The sequence below is a fragment of the Panthera pardus genome, unplaced genomic scaffold (assembly GCF_024362965.1).
Source record: "Panthera pardus isolate Hobbes unplaced genomic scaffold, ASM2436296v1 HiC_scaffold_10, whole genome shotgun sequence".
NCBI lineage: Eukaryota > Metazoa > Chordata > Mammalia > Carnivora > Felidae > Panthera > Panthera pardus.
The window spans coordinates 44,404,879-44,418,295 of record NW_026526655.1 but is presented as its reverse complement, the minus strand read 5'-3'; the positions used below and the strand labels follow the sequence as shown (position 1 = coordinate 44,418,295).

The 13,417-nt window shown below is 35.3% G+C and overlaps 1 protein-coding gene across 1 annotated transcript in view; it reads right to left on the bottom strand.

Annotated features, from left to right (window-relative positions):
* The window catches only part of HIBCH (3-hydroxyisobutyryl-CoA hydrolase), a 114,868-nt gene that overhangs the window by 54,922 nt on the left and 46,529 nt on the right, over positions 1–13,417 (bottom strand). The window contains 2 exon segments of the mRNA XM_053906907.1: positions 6,019–6,071; positions 11,920–12,000. Coding sequence (XP_053762882.1) covers positions 6,019–6,071; positions 11,920–12,000 — 134 coding nt within the window.

The window sequence follows — 13,417 nt, the reverse complement described above, 5'->3', positions numbered from 1 at the left end:
TACCTTAAAGCATAAATTTGAAATAACTTAAAAATATTCAAGGTTTTTTTTTTTTACCTCAATGAGCACATTCCTCAATATACGCATATTTATGAATTATGTATGTACACGTGTCCAACTATAACATATAAGTATCTGTAACATATTGCACATTTCATTTATTTATTTATTTTTGAGAGCGTGAGAGAGAGAGAGAATCTTAAGCAAGTTCCATCCTCAGCACAGAGCCTGATGCAGGACTTGATCCCACAACTACGGGGATCGTGACCTAGCTGAAGTCAAGAGTAGGATGCCCAACTGACTGAGTCACCCAGGAGCCCCAGCTCATGCTATATTTATACACTTAACAGAAGTTTAAAAAGAAGTTCTAAGAAACCACTGCTTTATATCATATACTTAAACAAAAAGGATTATTACACTAGGAGTACTCTTACTCGACCTTTGATTTACCAAGGATTTCTATTAATTCTGTAAAGCATATTAACTAATGTCCATATTAACTAGCACCTGAAAACTACTCTCTGGCTACTTTTTGATACAATTTCATACTACGATCTGTGGAGTTTAGAGTTTATGAAATGTTAGTCGTATGTATTTCTAGTCTGTTTATGCCAGTCGTACTTGTATAGTAAGTATGTGCTTTAAATAAAATTCATTGTAAACTGATAAGAGTATAAAAATAAAGAGTTGGTTCTATGAGAACCAGGTTGAATACTCTAGAAAAATACGAAAAAGACAAGTCACTAAAAAGATTTGGTATAGGGGAAAGAGAGTAATTATTTCAACTGGCTTTATCTTTAGCAATATTGTTATTCTAAAACTAGTATATGTATTAGGACACAGCAAATCTGTAATGGTGTTAACATTATTTAAAAAAAAGATGTTTAATATAAAAAAGATACCAATATCAAAGAAGTAAAAATCTAAATTTGAACAGATGTATTAACTCAGGACCTATCTTCTCTTAAAAACAAGATCTGTATTCTTAGTTCTGTTCACTGAAAGAGTGTAGAAACAATTATCAACTTAACTAGTGCCCAGGCTGTTACTGCTAACTACCATTTTCTACTAGAAGTAACCAGAGCTGTCTTGGAGAAACAGCTGACTTTCAGGTCTGGGGAATGCAGCATACAAGAGGAACCTAGGATATGCTCTTTACCACAAAACAAAGAAACTATCAAAGACTTCTGGGGCACAGTAGCCAACTTGAAATTTCCCATGACAAGGCCATTCTTCTAATTTGCCTCTTCTGGACCCCTTTTATTCAGTGCCTTTTAGAGGGTCCTTGTTCTGCCCCTGGCCAATAAACATTGGGTGTTTTTTGTTTGTTTTAGGATTCCATTCTGGACTTACTTTGGTTGTCACTCTTTCTGTCACATTTCCTTGCATAATCTTTTCTATTGTCAAGTTTTCAATACAAGGCAGCTCTAAGAAAATGAATTTCTGAAAAAAAATCCTCAGATTCTACAAAACTGCACAGAGCTTACAGGAAAAATAGAGTTTGGGCAGTCTGCTCAAAACCTACGCAACTTTGTAATCTGAATGCTAACGGAAACTGTAAATGGTCTCAGGGACCTGATCTAGATCACCCAGTCAGGCATCTCATTATAAACAAAGAATACCAGAGCAGATATTTAAAATGCACAAAAATAAAGTGGAAACAATGGCAACACTTTAATCAGGGCAGGACCAGCAGGTGTGGAGAACAAAGCAGGTAGAAGTGCAACTAAAAGCCAGTGGGGCTGCCCTTAAACATCCAAGTGCCGGGTGTGTGTGTGTCAGGGGCGGGGGGGGGGAGGGTTGTGGGGTATGGGGGATAGCTTGTGGTGGAAGCTGCCCAACAAGTATTTAATTTTCTTAAAATATAGACAAGAGAATTCCTATTCACTGTACATCAACAGATCTAAGCACTTTTTTCCTGCATAGCTGATGATTATATATTTATTGCCACTATCCTATCTCCCCTTGTCTAGAAAAAAACCCTGCATATGAACCAACACAACTTTTACATTATTGCTAACATGATTTCACCACTTACCAATCACTTATGAGCTAATTCATGCTCCAGAAGCACACACTGTAGAGCATACTGTGCCTACACGAGTCCCAAACTTCTTGCCCAGGCAACACCCTGCTTTTCAGACTTGCATAACCAACACTTTTGTTCAGACACAACCCACCCATGTGGATAGTCCACAGGCATTTCACATTTAACAAGCCCGAAATTAAACTCATCTCTGTTCACCCTCCCGTCTACACCGCCTGCCATTCTTCCTCCAAAATCTCAGTGAACAGTCCACCCTTCATTCGAGCGCCCACACTAGACCTGGAACTCAAGCTTGCGTCCTCCTCCTCTTTACCCTCCCATGTTCTAGCCCTCATCAAATCCCAAGTCTCCTAAATATTGCCCATAAATCTAATTTTCAGGTCCTTGATGCTACCCTAGTCCAAAAATCACCATAATCTCTCACCTGGATCCCTGCAATAACTTGCTAAACAATCTCTTTACTTCCAACCCTAACCCCCTCCAATCTGTTCTTCCCACAAGAGACTTATCTTTCTAAAATGCAAACCTGATCAAGCCATCTCGCCATCTAAAAGCACTTTAAAGGCTCTCCTTACTGATTTTAGGATAAACTACCCAACACAGCTTATATAAAAGGACTGATCTAGCTTCTTGCTTACCTTTCTGGCCTCAGACTTTAACCACTATCTCCTTCACACTCCAAAATCCAGGCACACTGACGTTTACCCAAATACACATTCTCTCATCTCCTTTGACATATGTCTCTATCTTCTCATTTTGCCCACTGTCCTTCCACACATCAACCCCTTACACACATTAGCAATCATATTTCTCCACTATTCCCAACTTGTTCTTTCCTGACTGCTGATAGAACTTCCTCCAAGATGCTTCCCCTACACCAGCCCTTTCACTAAAGTACTCACACATATTCACACAGTTGAGGATGGTACTGTTGTGTATTTCCAGAATACCTGTCCCTGCCTCTCTCTACAGGAAGCTCCATAAGGAAAGAAAACATATCTGCCCTGTTTACTATTTTAGCCCAGAGTCTAACCAGTATTTAGCACACATAGATTAACTTTTGATGGTTGGGTGAAATAGTGGAGAATAATCTCAAATAATGGCTAAAATCATAACGAACCTCTTGTTAACATTAAACCTCTTAAGTCAATGTATCGGTAGGAGAATGAGCTCATCTTAAGGGCAAGAGGAGCTCCCTCCCCCTTTCTTTTTAGTGCAATAATCTGATGGCAAAATAAGGAACCGAGCCCTCTAGACCACAAATCATTCAACCCAACATGGTGTATGGATGACATGGTAGATGAAACAGAGGCAGGGTAAGGACGGCACAGGGAGGAGGTGCCTGCCTCTTGACCAAGAACCCAGGGGAAATTCACAATTAAAAACAAAATGAACCAAAATCCTATGAATATATCCACAAGAAAGGGCCAAGGAAAGAAGAACTCCCTGTAGATCTGAGAATCTGCAAGTCTGCAGAAGTTGCCAAGAATATCCATACTCCCAGAAAGTCAAAGTTCTATTTCTCAGAACTCAATACCTTAAAATGGTGGATAAGGGAGGCAACAAAGCCAAGGTCCTGGGAAGGAAATACAAGCACCTCCCAATTCTGCCTTTAGATATCCCTGAGTCAGGGGGAAAAGAGTAAAGTGGAGAATCAAGGGTTCTATCTAATAAGACAGACAAGGGGTAAAATAGAGTTAAAAAGTATAGGAACTTCTGTTAGAGGATAATCCATTGCAACTTCAAAAATACAAGCCAATGTTTACCTATGAAAAAGGCTGAGAAACTAAATGACCCTAAACATTTACTATCAGAAATTGTGCAACTAAAAGCCATCCTAACTCTCCCCTAAAAAGGCATAAGGAAATCATAGAATACCATAGGGAGAGAGGGAGACCCTACCCCTCTCTATCAAGACAAAGAGGATAATCACCCACACTGGAAGAAAGTTCAACATGAGCACAGATAAAAATGAATGCATATAAGCACATATTCTACACACTTTGAAATCCAATGGAAATTTCCTAATTCTTCCTTTCACAGCCCCTGCAGTCTCATACCCCTGTCTATGCCTTTAAACTTTAAATTTTCCATTATATCGATCATAAAGCCTTTTGGCTAGCAGCATCTTAGGACACTTTGAGAGATACAACAATACCATACTGCACCATATTTTGAGTTGGGGGGGGGGGGGGGAGCGAACTTTATTTCTATTATAAAATGCATTGTGGGAAGAGAAGAGAAAGAAGGAATGGAGAAAAGGAGAAGAAAGGAAGGAAGAAAGAAATTTTAAAGCTCTTTAAATCCAGTTCAGTTGAGAGGGAAATGGGGATGGAACTACACATACAGAGAAAATTTTAAAGATTTTTCTCTGTTCTATATCTACTTAAAATTAATATTGATTTTTTAGGCATTTTCCTTTCTATATATACATATATATTAATGTGAAAAAATATGAATTTAGATGTTTAAAGAGAAAAGGAATTAAAAATATGTCTTTCTGGGAAACAGAATGACCTATTCTTTCAAATTGCTCATAATAAAAAATTGTTAATCTATTGCAAAAACACTGGAATGACATAATCTTCAACAATTTTGAGCAACTAAGTGAAGAAGCACTTAGCAAACATTTTTTATTTTACCATAGACTAAAATATGGAGTAAAGTTTCAAATTTCTGAAATCTAAAACATAATGGAATATAGCCATCCCTTCTACAAAGTTTCATGCTACTTACTCTTCATGACAGAGAACATAAGTAGAATTGTTACTTTCCTTGATTGGGAAAAAAAAAGTTTATATAATAAAAAGAAAAAAACCACAAAAATAAAAGCAAGCTCTATGGTGCCATCTTTTGGATTGTTCAAGTGTTCTTAACATGTTAGTAAGAATGCCCAATATTTTTTTTATTTTCATTTTTTTCCTGGTTCCTTCCACATTCACAAGGCAGCTCTTCCTTCAACATTTCCATTATTTTCCTTCCCTTTATTCTGCAGTATTTTTTCAGGGATTTTCTTCCCCAGTATTTGGACAAAGAAAGCAGGATCAACCCATGCTCAGTAACTGCCAACAAACCAAGAAGGACATGTGGCCCGTTGATCCTACTTTCTAATTACAGCTGTTAGTAGAGTCCCTTCCCAAAATGATGTGCAAGATCTAAGCAATTCCCAGTGCCCAAGAGGCTTTATTTAGTTTGGTTCTACCAGAAAAAGAGGGGTCTTCTTATAGTCCCAAAGACTAAATCTCTGAAACACTGAACATGGAATCTTTGAAATTCTGCCCTTTGGCCTCCTACAACCTACTTAAATCCTTTCTTTTCTTGCCATGAAGGTACATTCTGACCTCTCACTTTCTTAAAGGCTTGTCTTTGGTATAGCCAGTGCCATGCAATTTTCCACTTTTTCTGTAATTATTTCATGTTTTTCCAAGTTTATTCAAGGCCAAAAACATTTAAGACTTCTTTGTAACTGCACAGACACAAAATAGATATTTGTAACTGATAAGAAACACAGTTTCCGAAAACTTCATAAAGTACCCAAACACTTTCACTGAGGTGAGATTTTGTGCAATAGATACAATTTAGGCAAACACATCCCCAACCACTCAGTCTAAGAAAACCTTAACATTCCAGTTGCTTTTCTGAAGCTGTTGGAAGAAGTTTATTTATAAGTAGAAAAAAACACTCTATGTAACAACAAAAAATTCAATCGTTCTGTCGGTTAAAAAAGCTTGCTAATTCAAGAAACTAAAATAGTATATAACATAATTAAGAACATATTCTTTTGGGTGGAAATAAGTCTAAAAGTGTTATATGCAAATATTATATCCTAAACCTAGAAAGCTCCAAAATCCAGACATGATTTTGTTTCAATGAGTTCTGCCATATTACATTAATCATCTCACTTCTGATTAATAATGACTTATTTTTAATAAACTCACATATCAATGATGCGTGTAAAATAGTCTACTCACCCCACCCATTGTAATTCCATGAATAAGTGCAACATATGGTTTCTGGCAAGAACCTAAAAGAAACAGAGCTATAATTAGTTACAATGTTTAAAATATATTCACTTTTTCAAAAATCACATATTACATTAACTCTGAATATTTTCCCTAGAAAAATTTTGTGAGAAATACCAAAGTAGCTAAATATATGGCTTGTAAAATATGTTTTTAAAATGTCAATTTCTACACAATCCTGATCATCTATTTAATTTAGCAATTCAACACTTCAATTTCAAACAAAATGAAAGCCTTTTATAGCTCAGCCATTGAAAAATGTAATTAAGATTTACTTTATAAGCCATGGCTGTTTATGTACACAGTTGTATTCAAAGGAATGTAATTTGTTTTCAATACATCTAAAGTATTTGGATACAAAGAGAAGTGCAGCATACAGTAAAAAGCAAGGACTGGGAGTCAAAGACCCAGATTCTAGTCTCAGCTTTGTCATTAACTATATCCAACTATATTCAACATATATGCTGGCATCAGATGTACCCCACCCCCCGACATGTACACACATACATATTGGCAATTCAACACATATATAGCTTTTGGTATACATACACATACACACATACACAAGTTAATGTATATGCACATATCATATATGTGTATGTGATACACATGTAAGTTTCCTCATCTATTAAACAATGAGAATATTAAACAATGAGAATATATGGCCTCAGAAGTTCCTTTCAGCTCAAAAATTCTGTAAAATTTTACTCTGTTCCTTTCCCTTTTTTCTTTTTCCTCTGAGAGGGGGAGTTGCTTATAATATAACAAAAATGTAAATCACTGAGCTTCTGTTACAGCTTGTTGCCAATATTACTTCCTTAGTGAAGACCACAAAAAAAAAACTTCAGTTTTTTTGGTTTCTCTTTTGGACTTTATTTTTTTTTCTTTCTGATTGAAGTGTAGTCAACATACAATGTTCGTTATATTAGTTTCAGGTGTAAGACATAGTGACTCAACAAGTTTATATACATTATGCTACGGTCACCACCATTGTAGCTACCATCTGTTACCATGAAATGCCACTATAATATCATTGACTATATTCTCAATGGGCTGTACCTTTTATTCCTGTGACTTATTCATTCCATAACTGGAAGACTGTATTGCTCACTCCCCGCTTCACTCATTTTACCCATGCCTCTACCCTCTTTACCTCTGGCAACCATCAGTTTGTTCTCTGTATTTATGGGTCTGTTTCTGCTGTCTGTTTATTCATTTGTTTTTTAGATTTCACATATAAGTGAAACCATATGGGATTTGTCTTTCTCCTTTTTCATCTAGCATAATACCCTCCAGGTCCATCCATATTGTCACAGATGACAAGATAGCATTCTTTTTTTAAGGTTGAGTAATATTCCATGCAATGTAGAAGGGTAAAACTACAGTTTTAACACATCTAGCAGTTCTGTAAATGTTTCCAATTTGCCAAATAAGCCATCAGAGCACAATTCCAAAATTAATTTAATTCTGATTGCATATGTGCAAGGACTTCCACAGCCTTCAGTCTTGAGCTAGAATTCCCTTCAATCTTGAACTGCAATTCCCTACGGAACTCTAATTCCCTAGAAACTATGGAAAGAAGTTTCTCTATTGAGATGGAGATACACAATCCCCCCATTTCAGCTATAGATATATATATATTTCAGACATAAAACATTAGAAGCTAATTGATGCAGTGCATAAAGCCACAATCTGTCAAATTCCTTATTAGCTAAAATAGGTCACTACAATGTATAGAAATTAAACCTTGAACGCTTCCTATTTTTTTACCCAACTGCTTCAAGGTTTTCTCCTATCTCCTTTTATTTAGTATATAGAACTGCACTAATATAGTAGCCACTAGCCAAATGTAGCTATTGAAATTAAAATTAATTACAGTTAAGTAAAATTTAAAATTCAGTTTCTTGCTCACACTAGCCCCATTTCAAGTTCTCATTAGACACATGTGGCTGGTAGCAATCACGTTGGACAACACAGAAACAGAATAATTTCATCATTGCAGAAAGTCCTATTGGATATCACTGGTATAACTTTTCAAAATGAGTAAGCCATTCTAAGTAAATCTGATACACAGAATTTGAGACTTAAAGAAGTGAGAGATGTCCATTCAATCCAGCTCACTGAGTTAAATCAAGAAACAGCCTCTTTTCCCCACTCCTACTTCAAAGATATATAAATTCTAGGAAAAAAAATTTTTTTAATGTACATCCAAGTTCAAAGCCAAACAAAGGATATCCATCAGTGCCATAACAAACCCAAAATCAATAGCTGAGGAGAAGCTACAGCCAATAATTGTGAGTGAGCATGTATTTATTTTAAGTCAGAAAGAAATTCTAAGGGTGCCTGGGTGGCTTAGTCGGTTAAGCCTCTGACTTCGGCTCAGGTCATGATCTCGTGGTTTGTGGGTTCTAGCCCCATGTCAGGCTCTGTGCTGACAGCTTAGAGCCTGGAGCCTGGTCTGGATTCTGTGTCTCCCTGTCTCTCTGCCCCTCCCCTGCTCACACTCTGTCAAAAATAAACAAACATTAGAAAACAAAATTTTTTTAAATAAATTCTAGGCCATATAGTTTACGAAATGGACTACCTGCATAAAAGCTCATGCTAGGAAGAGCTATTAGATATGCAAAACATGACTAGAAAACCCATCTGCTGAGCCAGGAAGTCAATAAATTCCTTCCAGGAGAGGGAGAGAAAAAGCATGCTCAAGTACAGGATAACAAACACCACCACTACCACTGCACAAAAAAAATCAAAACACCCCTAACAAATTAGCAATAGAAGTAATATCCATAACCTGGTAAAATAAATAAATACATACATACATACATACATAAGTAAATGTCTACAAAAAGATAATACTAAAAATTAAAATTGTAAAAGCTTTCCCATGGACATCAGAAATAACACTACAATCATTCAACATTGTAACAGAGGTCCTATCCCCCAAATATAGGAAAATTCATAATATAAAAACTGTAGAGACAGAGGTGAAAAAAAATTATGTGCAGATGGTATAACTGCCTATGTAGAAAAGCCAAGAGAATCTATAGAAGTATCATTAGAATAACAAATTTCAGCAGGGCTGCTAGATATAAGAACCAAATTTAAATTTCAAATCACTTCAATATGCCAAAGACAGTAAATTACAAAATTTAACGGTAAAAATTACAACTAAATGTAGTAACAAAAAAGTAAGCTACCTAAGAATAAAACTTCAAAAAAACAGAAAACAAAAAAAGCAGGAAGATCTTTATGAATAAAGTTACAAAACATTATTCAAGGATATAAAAAGTCAAATCTGATGAAAAGTTCCAAATTGGTTTAGGGTAATAGTTACCCAAGTTTACTAAAAGTTATTGAATTATATATTTGAAATGGGTGAGTTTCATGGTACACAAACTATTAACTCCACAAGTTTTTATGTGTTCATACAGATATGCCACACGCATAGATGGGAAGACTCAACATGCAAGACGTCAATTTACCCTAACCTATAATTGTCATTCCAATCAAAACCTCAATGGAATCTTCTGTAGAGCCAGACAAAATAAAACTAAAATTCTAAAATTCATATGTAAGATCAAAAGCCTAAGTGTAGCCAAGACAATTCTAAAAGACAACAAAGGCAACTTACACTACTAGATAGAAACATATCTTACAGCTGTAATAATTGTGACATTGTAGTTTCATCATAAGTACAAATAGACCACTGAACAAAGAAGCCCAGAAACAGACCAGGTCACATATAAGAACTTGATACCTGACAGAGGTATCATTAACATCAGTGAAAAAGGCATGAGATTTACACATAAAAGAAAACACAACAACTGGCTTTCTAGCTGAAAACTAAAAGTTAAAGGATGTCACATGCAAAAAACTACCCCACGTACATTAAAGACTTAGAGTACAAAGAAACAAAATATTGAAACTATTAAAAGAAAATATGACATCTTAATAACCTCAGTGTTATTACATGGTTTAATGCAAAAAAGCATAAATCATAAAGGAAAAGAATGGATGCATTTCAACTCATCAAATAAAAACTTAGATATACCAAAAAATAACCTAAAGTAGCAAACAGAGAGAAGTATGTATAGTTTACAAAAATGAGGAATCCAGAATACATAAAGACCTACACCATCAGTAAGAAAAAGACAATCCAACAAAAAGATGAAGAAAGGATGACACTGAAAAGAAAATCTAAATGATTACTTAAGAAAACACCTTCTATCAGGGCGCCTGGGTGGCTCAGATGGTTGGGTGTCCGACTTCCGCTCATGTCATGTTCTCACAGTTCATGGTTCAAGCCCCATGTCGGGCTCTGTGCTGACAGCTCAGAGCCTGGAGCCTGGTTCTGATTCTGGGTCTCCCTCTCTCTGGCCCTCCCCCCGCTCACGCTCTGACTCTCTCTCTCAAAAATAAATAAACATTAAAAAAAAAAAGAAAGAAAAAAAAGAAAAAAAGAAAACACCTTCTATCTCACCAATATGCAATGAAATACAAATTAAAGCCACAGTAAGATATTAAACATGCAAAGTTTAACACAAAAAAATGATGGAAACAACATGCAAAAAATAAAGTCTTGTACTTTAGAGAAGAATCTGGAAACAGCTGAAGACCTATAAACTATGATCCATCCATTCTGCTTCTATTATTCCTAAAGAAACTTTTGTACATAGACACTACGGGGACCATATCTGTATTAGTAAAAATTTGAAATAACCTAAAATATTAATTAATGTAGAACAGAAAAGTAATGTGGGATACATTCATAATACAGAATACTCCCAACAGTTTTGTTCCATGTTATTAAAAACAACTTATGCACTGGTATACATAGTAAGATGTTACTTCTATAAATTTCAAAACCACACAGTAATACTACCTCTGTTCATAAATATACAGTAAAAATATTAAGTATGGTCTGGTAGAATACACTAAAAATTAACGACAACAGTTGCTCCTTGAGGAGAGATAATGGTTGCTTCTGGGGAGAGAAAAGAATGGCACTAAGGAAAACAACAGAGCCAACTAAAGTATAAGTTTAAAACATGTAGTATTTTGGGGCGCCTGGGTGGCTCAGTCGGTTAAGCGGCCGACTTCGGCTCAGGTCATGATCTCACAGTCTGTGAGTTCAAGCCCCGCATCGGGGTCTGTGCTGACAGCTCAGAGACTGGAGCCTGCTTCAGATTCTGTGTCTCCCTCTCTCTCTGACCCTCCCTCATTCATGCTCTGTCTCTCTCTGTCTCAAAAATAAATAAACATTAAAAAAAAAATTAAAAAAAAAAAAATAAATAAATAAATAAAAAACGTAGTATTTTATCTCTTCTAAATAAATCTTAAAACATCAAGCAAAAATAAAATATTAATGTCTGTTCATTCTGGCTGGTGGGTACACAATTATTTATTATATTATTCCCTGCAACTTAACATTTGAAGCGCATGCTTAATAAAAGTACTGCTTCACTTCCAATGAAACCTGGAACATCAACTATAAAGGTATTTTCATCCCAGAGTTCCTGAAGAATTAGGAAACGGTACTTCATTTTACAGAGAAAACTGAGGCCCAAGATTTTTGTTTTCTAAGAAAGCCAGCGATATAATCAGAATCCATGTTTTCATACTGAGTGTAGGACATACAGTAACTAAGTATAGCTTACTAATATTAAAGTATGAATTGTTCTGGAATGAGCAGTCAGAATAGTTCAGTCAGCTTTATTTATGCCTGACATATAGTCTATGAAAGAGTAGAAAGAGTAATAAGAATGTCTACTGATTGTATCTTTAACAATTGACACTGCAGCTTATATCTTGATTCCATTTTTAAAGCTCTCAGAGGAACACACATACCAATGGCATTGTTCAGCCTATATTCTTCTCTAAAGAAATCTTGAGTTATCTTCTGGTCTGCCCCTCCAGCTTCTGAGATCGCTACAAAAAAAAAAAAAAAAAAAAAAAGAAGGAAGATAAGGGAAAAAGATTGTAATTTTTTAATAAAGTGCTTTCTAGTTAACACTGTCAAAGAGAAAGAGAATAAACTTAAAATACTGTCATATTAAGTACCAGGGGAAACTCTAGAATGGTTTGTTAAAGTTTTGAAGTGCCCTTACCACAGACACAGCCCCAGATCCATATTCTAAAGTCAAAACTTCAAGGCAAAAATTCTTAAGAATTTCTTACAAAGTGCTATACCTAATTTAGAACTTATATATTGCTACCATTTTATTTTGACTATTTTCTATAGCACCCAAATAAAGATTTGCTGGATATACATTTCCAATGGTAACATATCTTAACACAAAGTACATTATACATACACACAGAGAAATAGAAGCACGTATGTGCATGCGTACTCATGTACCCATACACACAGTGCAATATATTCTGTCTAGTTAAATATTTCTGCCACATTCATTTCATCATGAAACACTGAGCACCCACTGTATTCCTAGTCCAGTCAATGTTAAGACTACTACCAAACCATTCTCTTCCATATACTGTAAGATTATATGCCTTTCCTCTTTAAGTCTTTTTAATGTTTTTTTTAAGTGTCTTTTTTATTTATCTTTCAGAGAGAGACAGAGTGCAAGCAGGGGAGGGGCAGAGAGAGGGGGAGAGACACAGAATCTGAAATAGGTTCCAGGCTCTGAGGTGTCAGCACAGAGCCCCATGCAGGGCTCAAACTCGGGAATGGCGAGATCATGGCCTGAGCCCAAGTCAGACGCTCAAACAACTGAGTCACCTAGGGACCCCTTCTAAGAATTATCTACTAAAATACAAATAAAAATATAAACATATTTCTTCTATGGGAAAGAGTTACCTAAAAATTGTTGACTATAGGTATTTAGACTAATTCTAGAAAACTGATATATTTTCCTTCAAAATGTTCCAAATGTTGACTTCTTTTCCTGGTTTTTAAAAGAAAGATTTGGTGTCTATTTTTTGTCATTAATGGTATTTCACTGATATACGCATGCCCCCAAACCCTCATCTATTATTTCTTATTCAGTTCTTACCACTATTTAGCAATTCTAAAATGACAAAAGTGCAAATTATATTGCCTATGGAATGAAGCTGTTACCTCAAAAATCTTTGATTTCCTCTTTATCTTATTCTAATCAATTAATTCCATAGAAGTTAAAATTAAATGAATAGCATTTAAAAAAAATTTTTTTTCTGAGTGCCCACTTATCATCTTGGACTAAATAAACATCTTTAAAGCAACTAAATTTCCTGGAATTGAAGACCACTTCTTTATACACATAAACTAAATCTGTAACTTGTAACTGTACCTCCAAATATCAATATATATATATACTTATATATATATACATTTACATATATATAT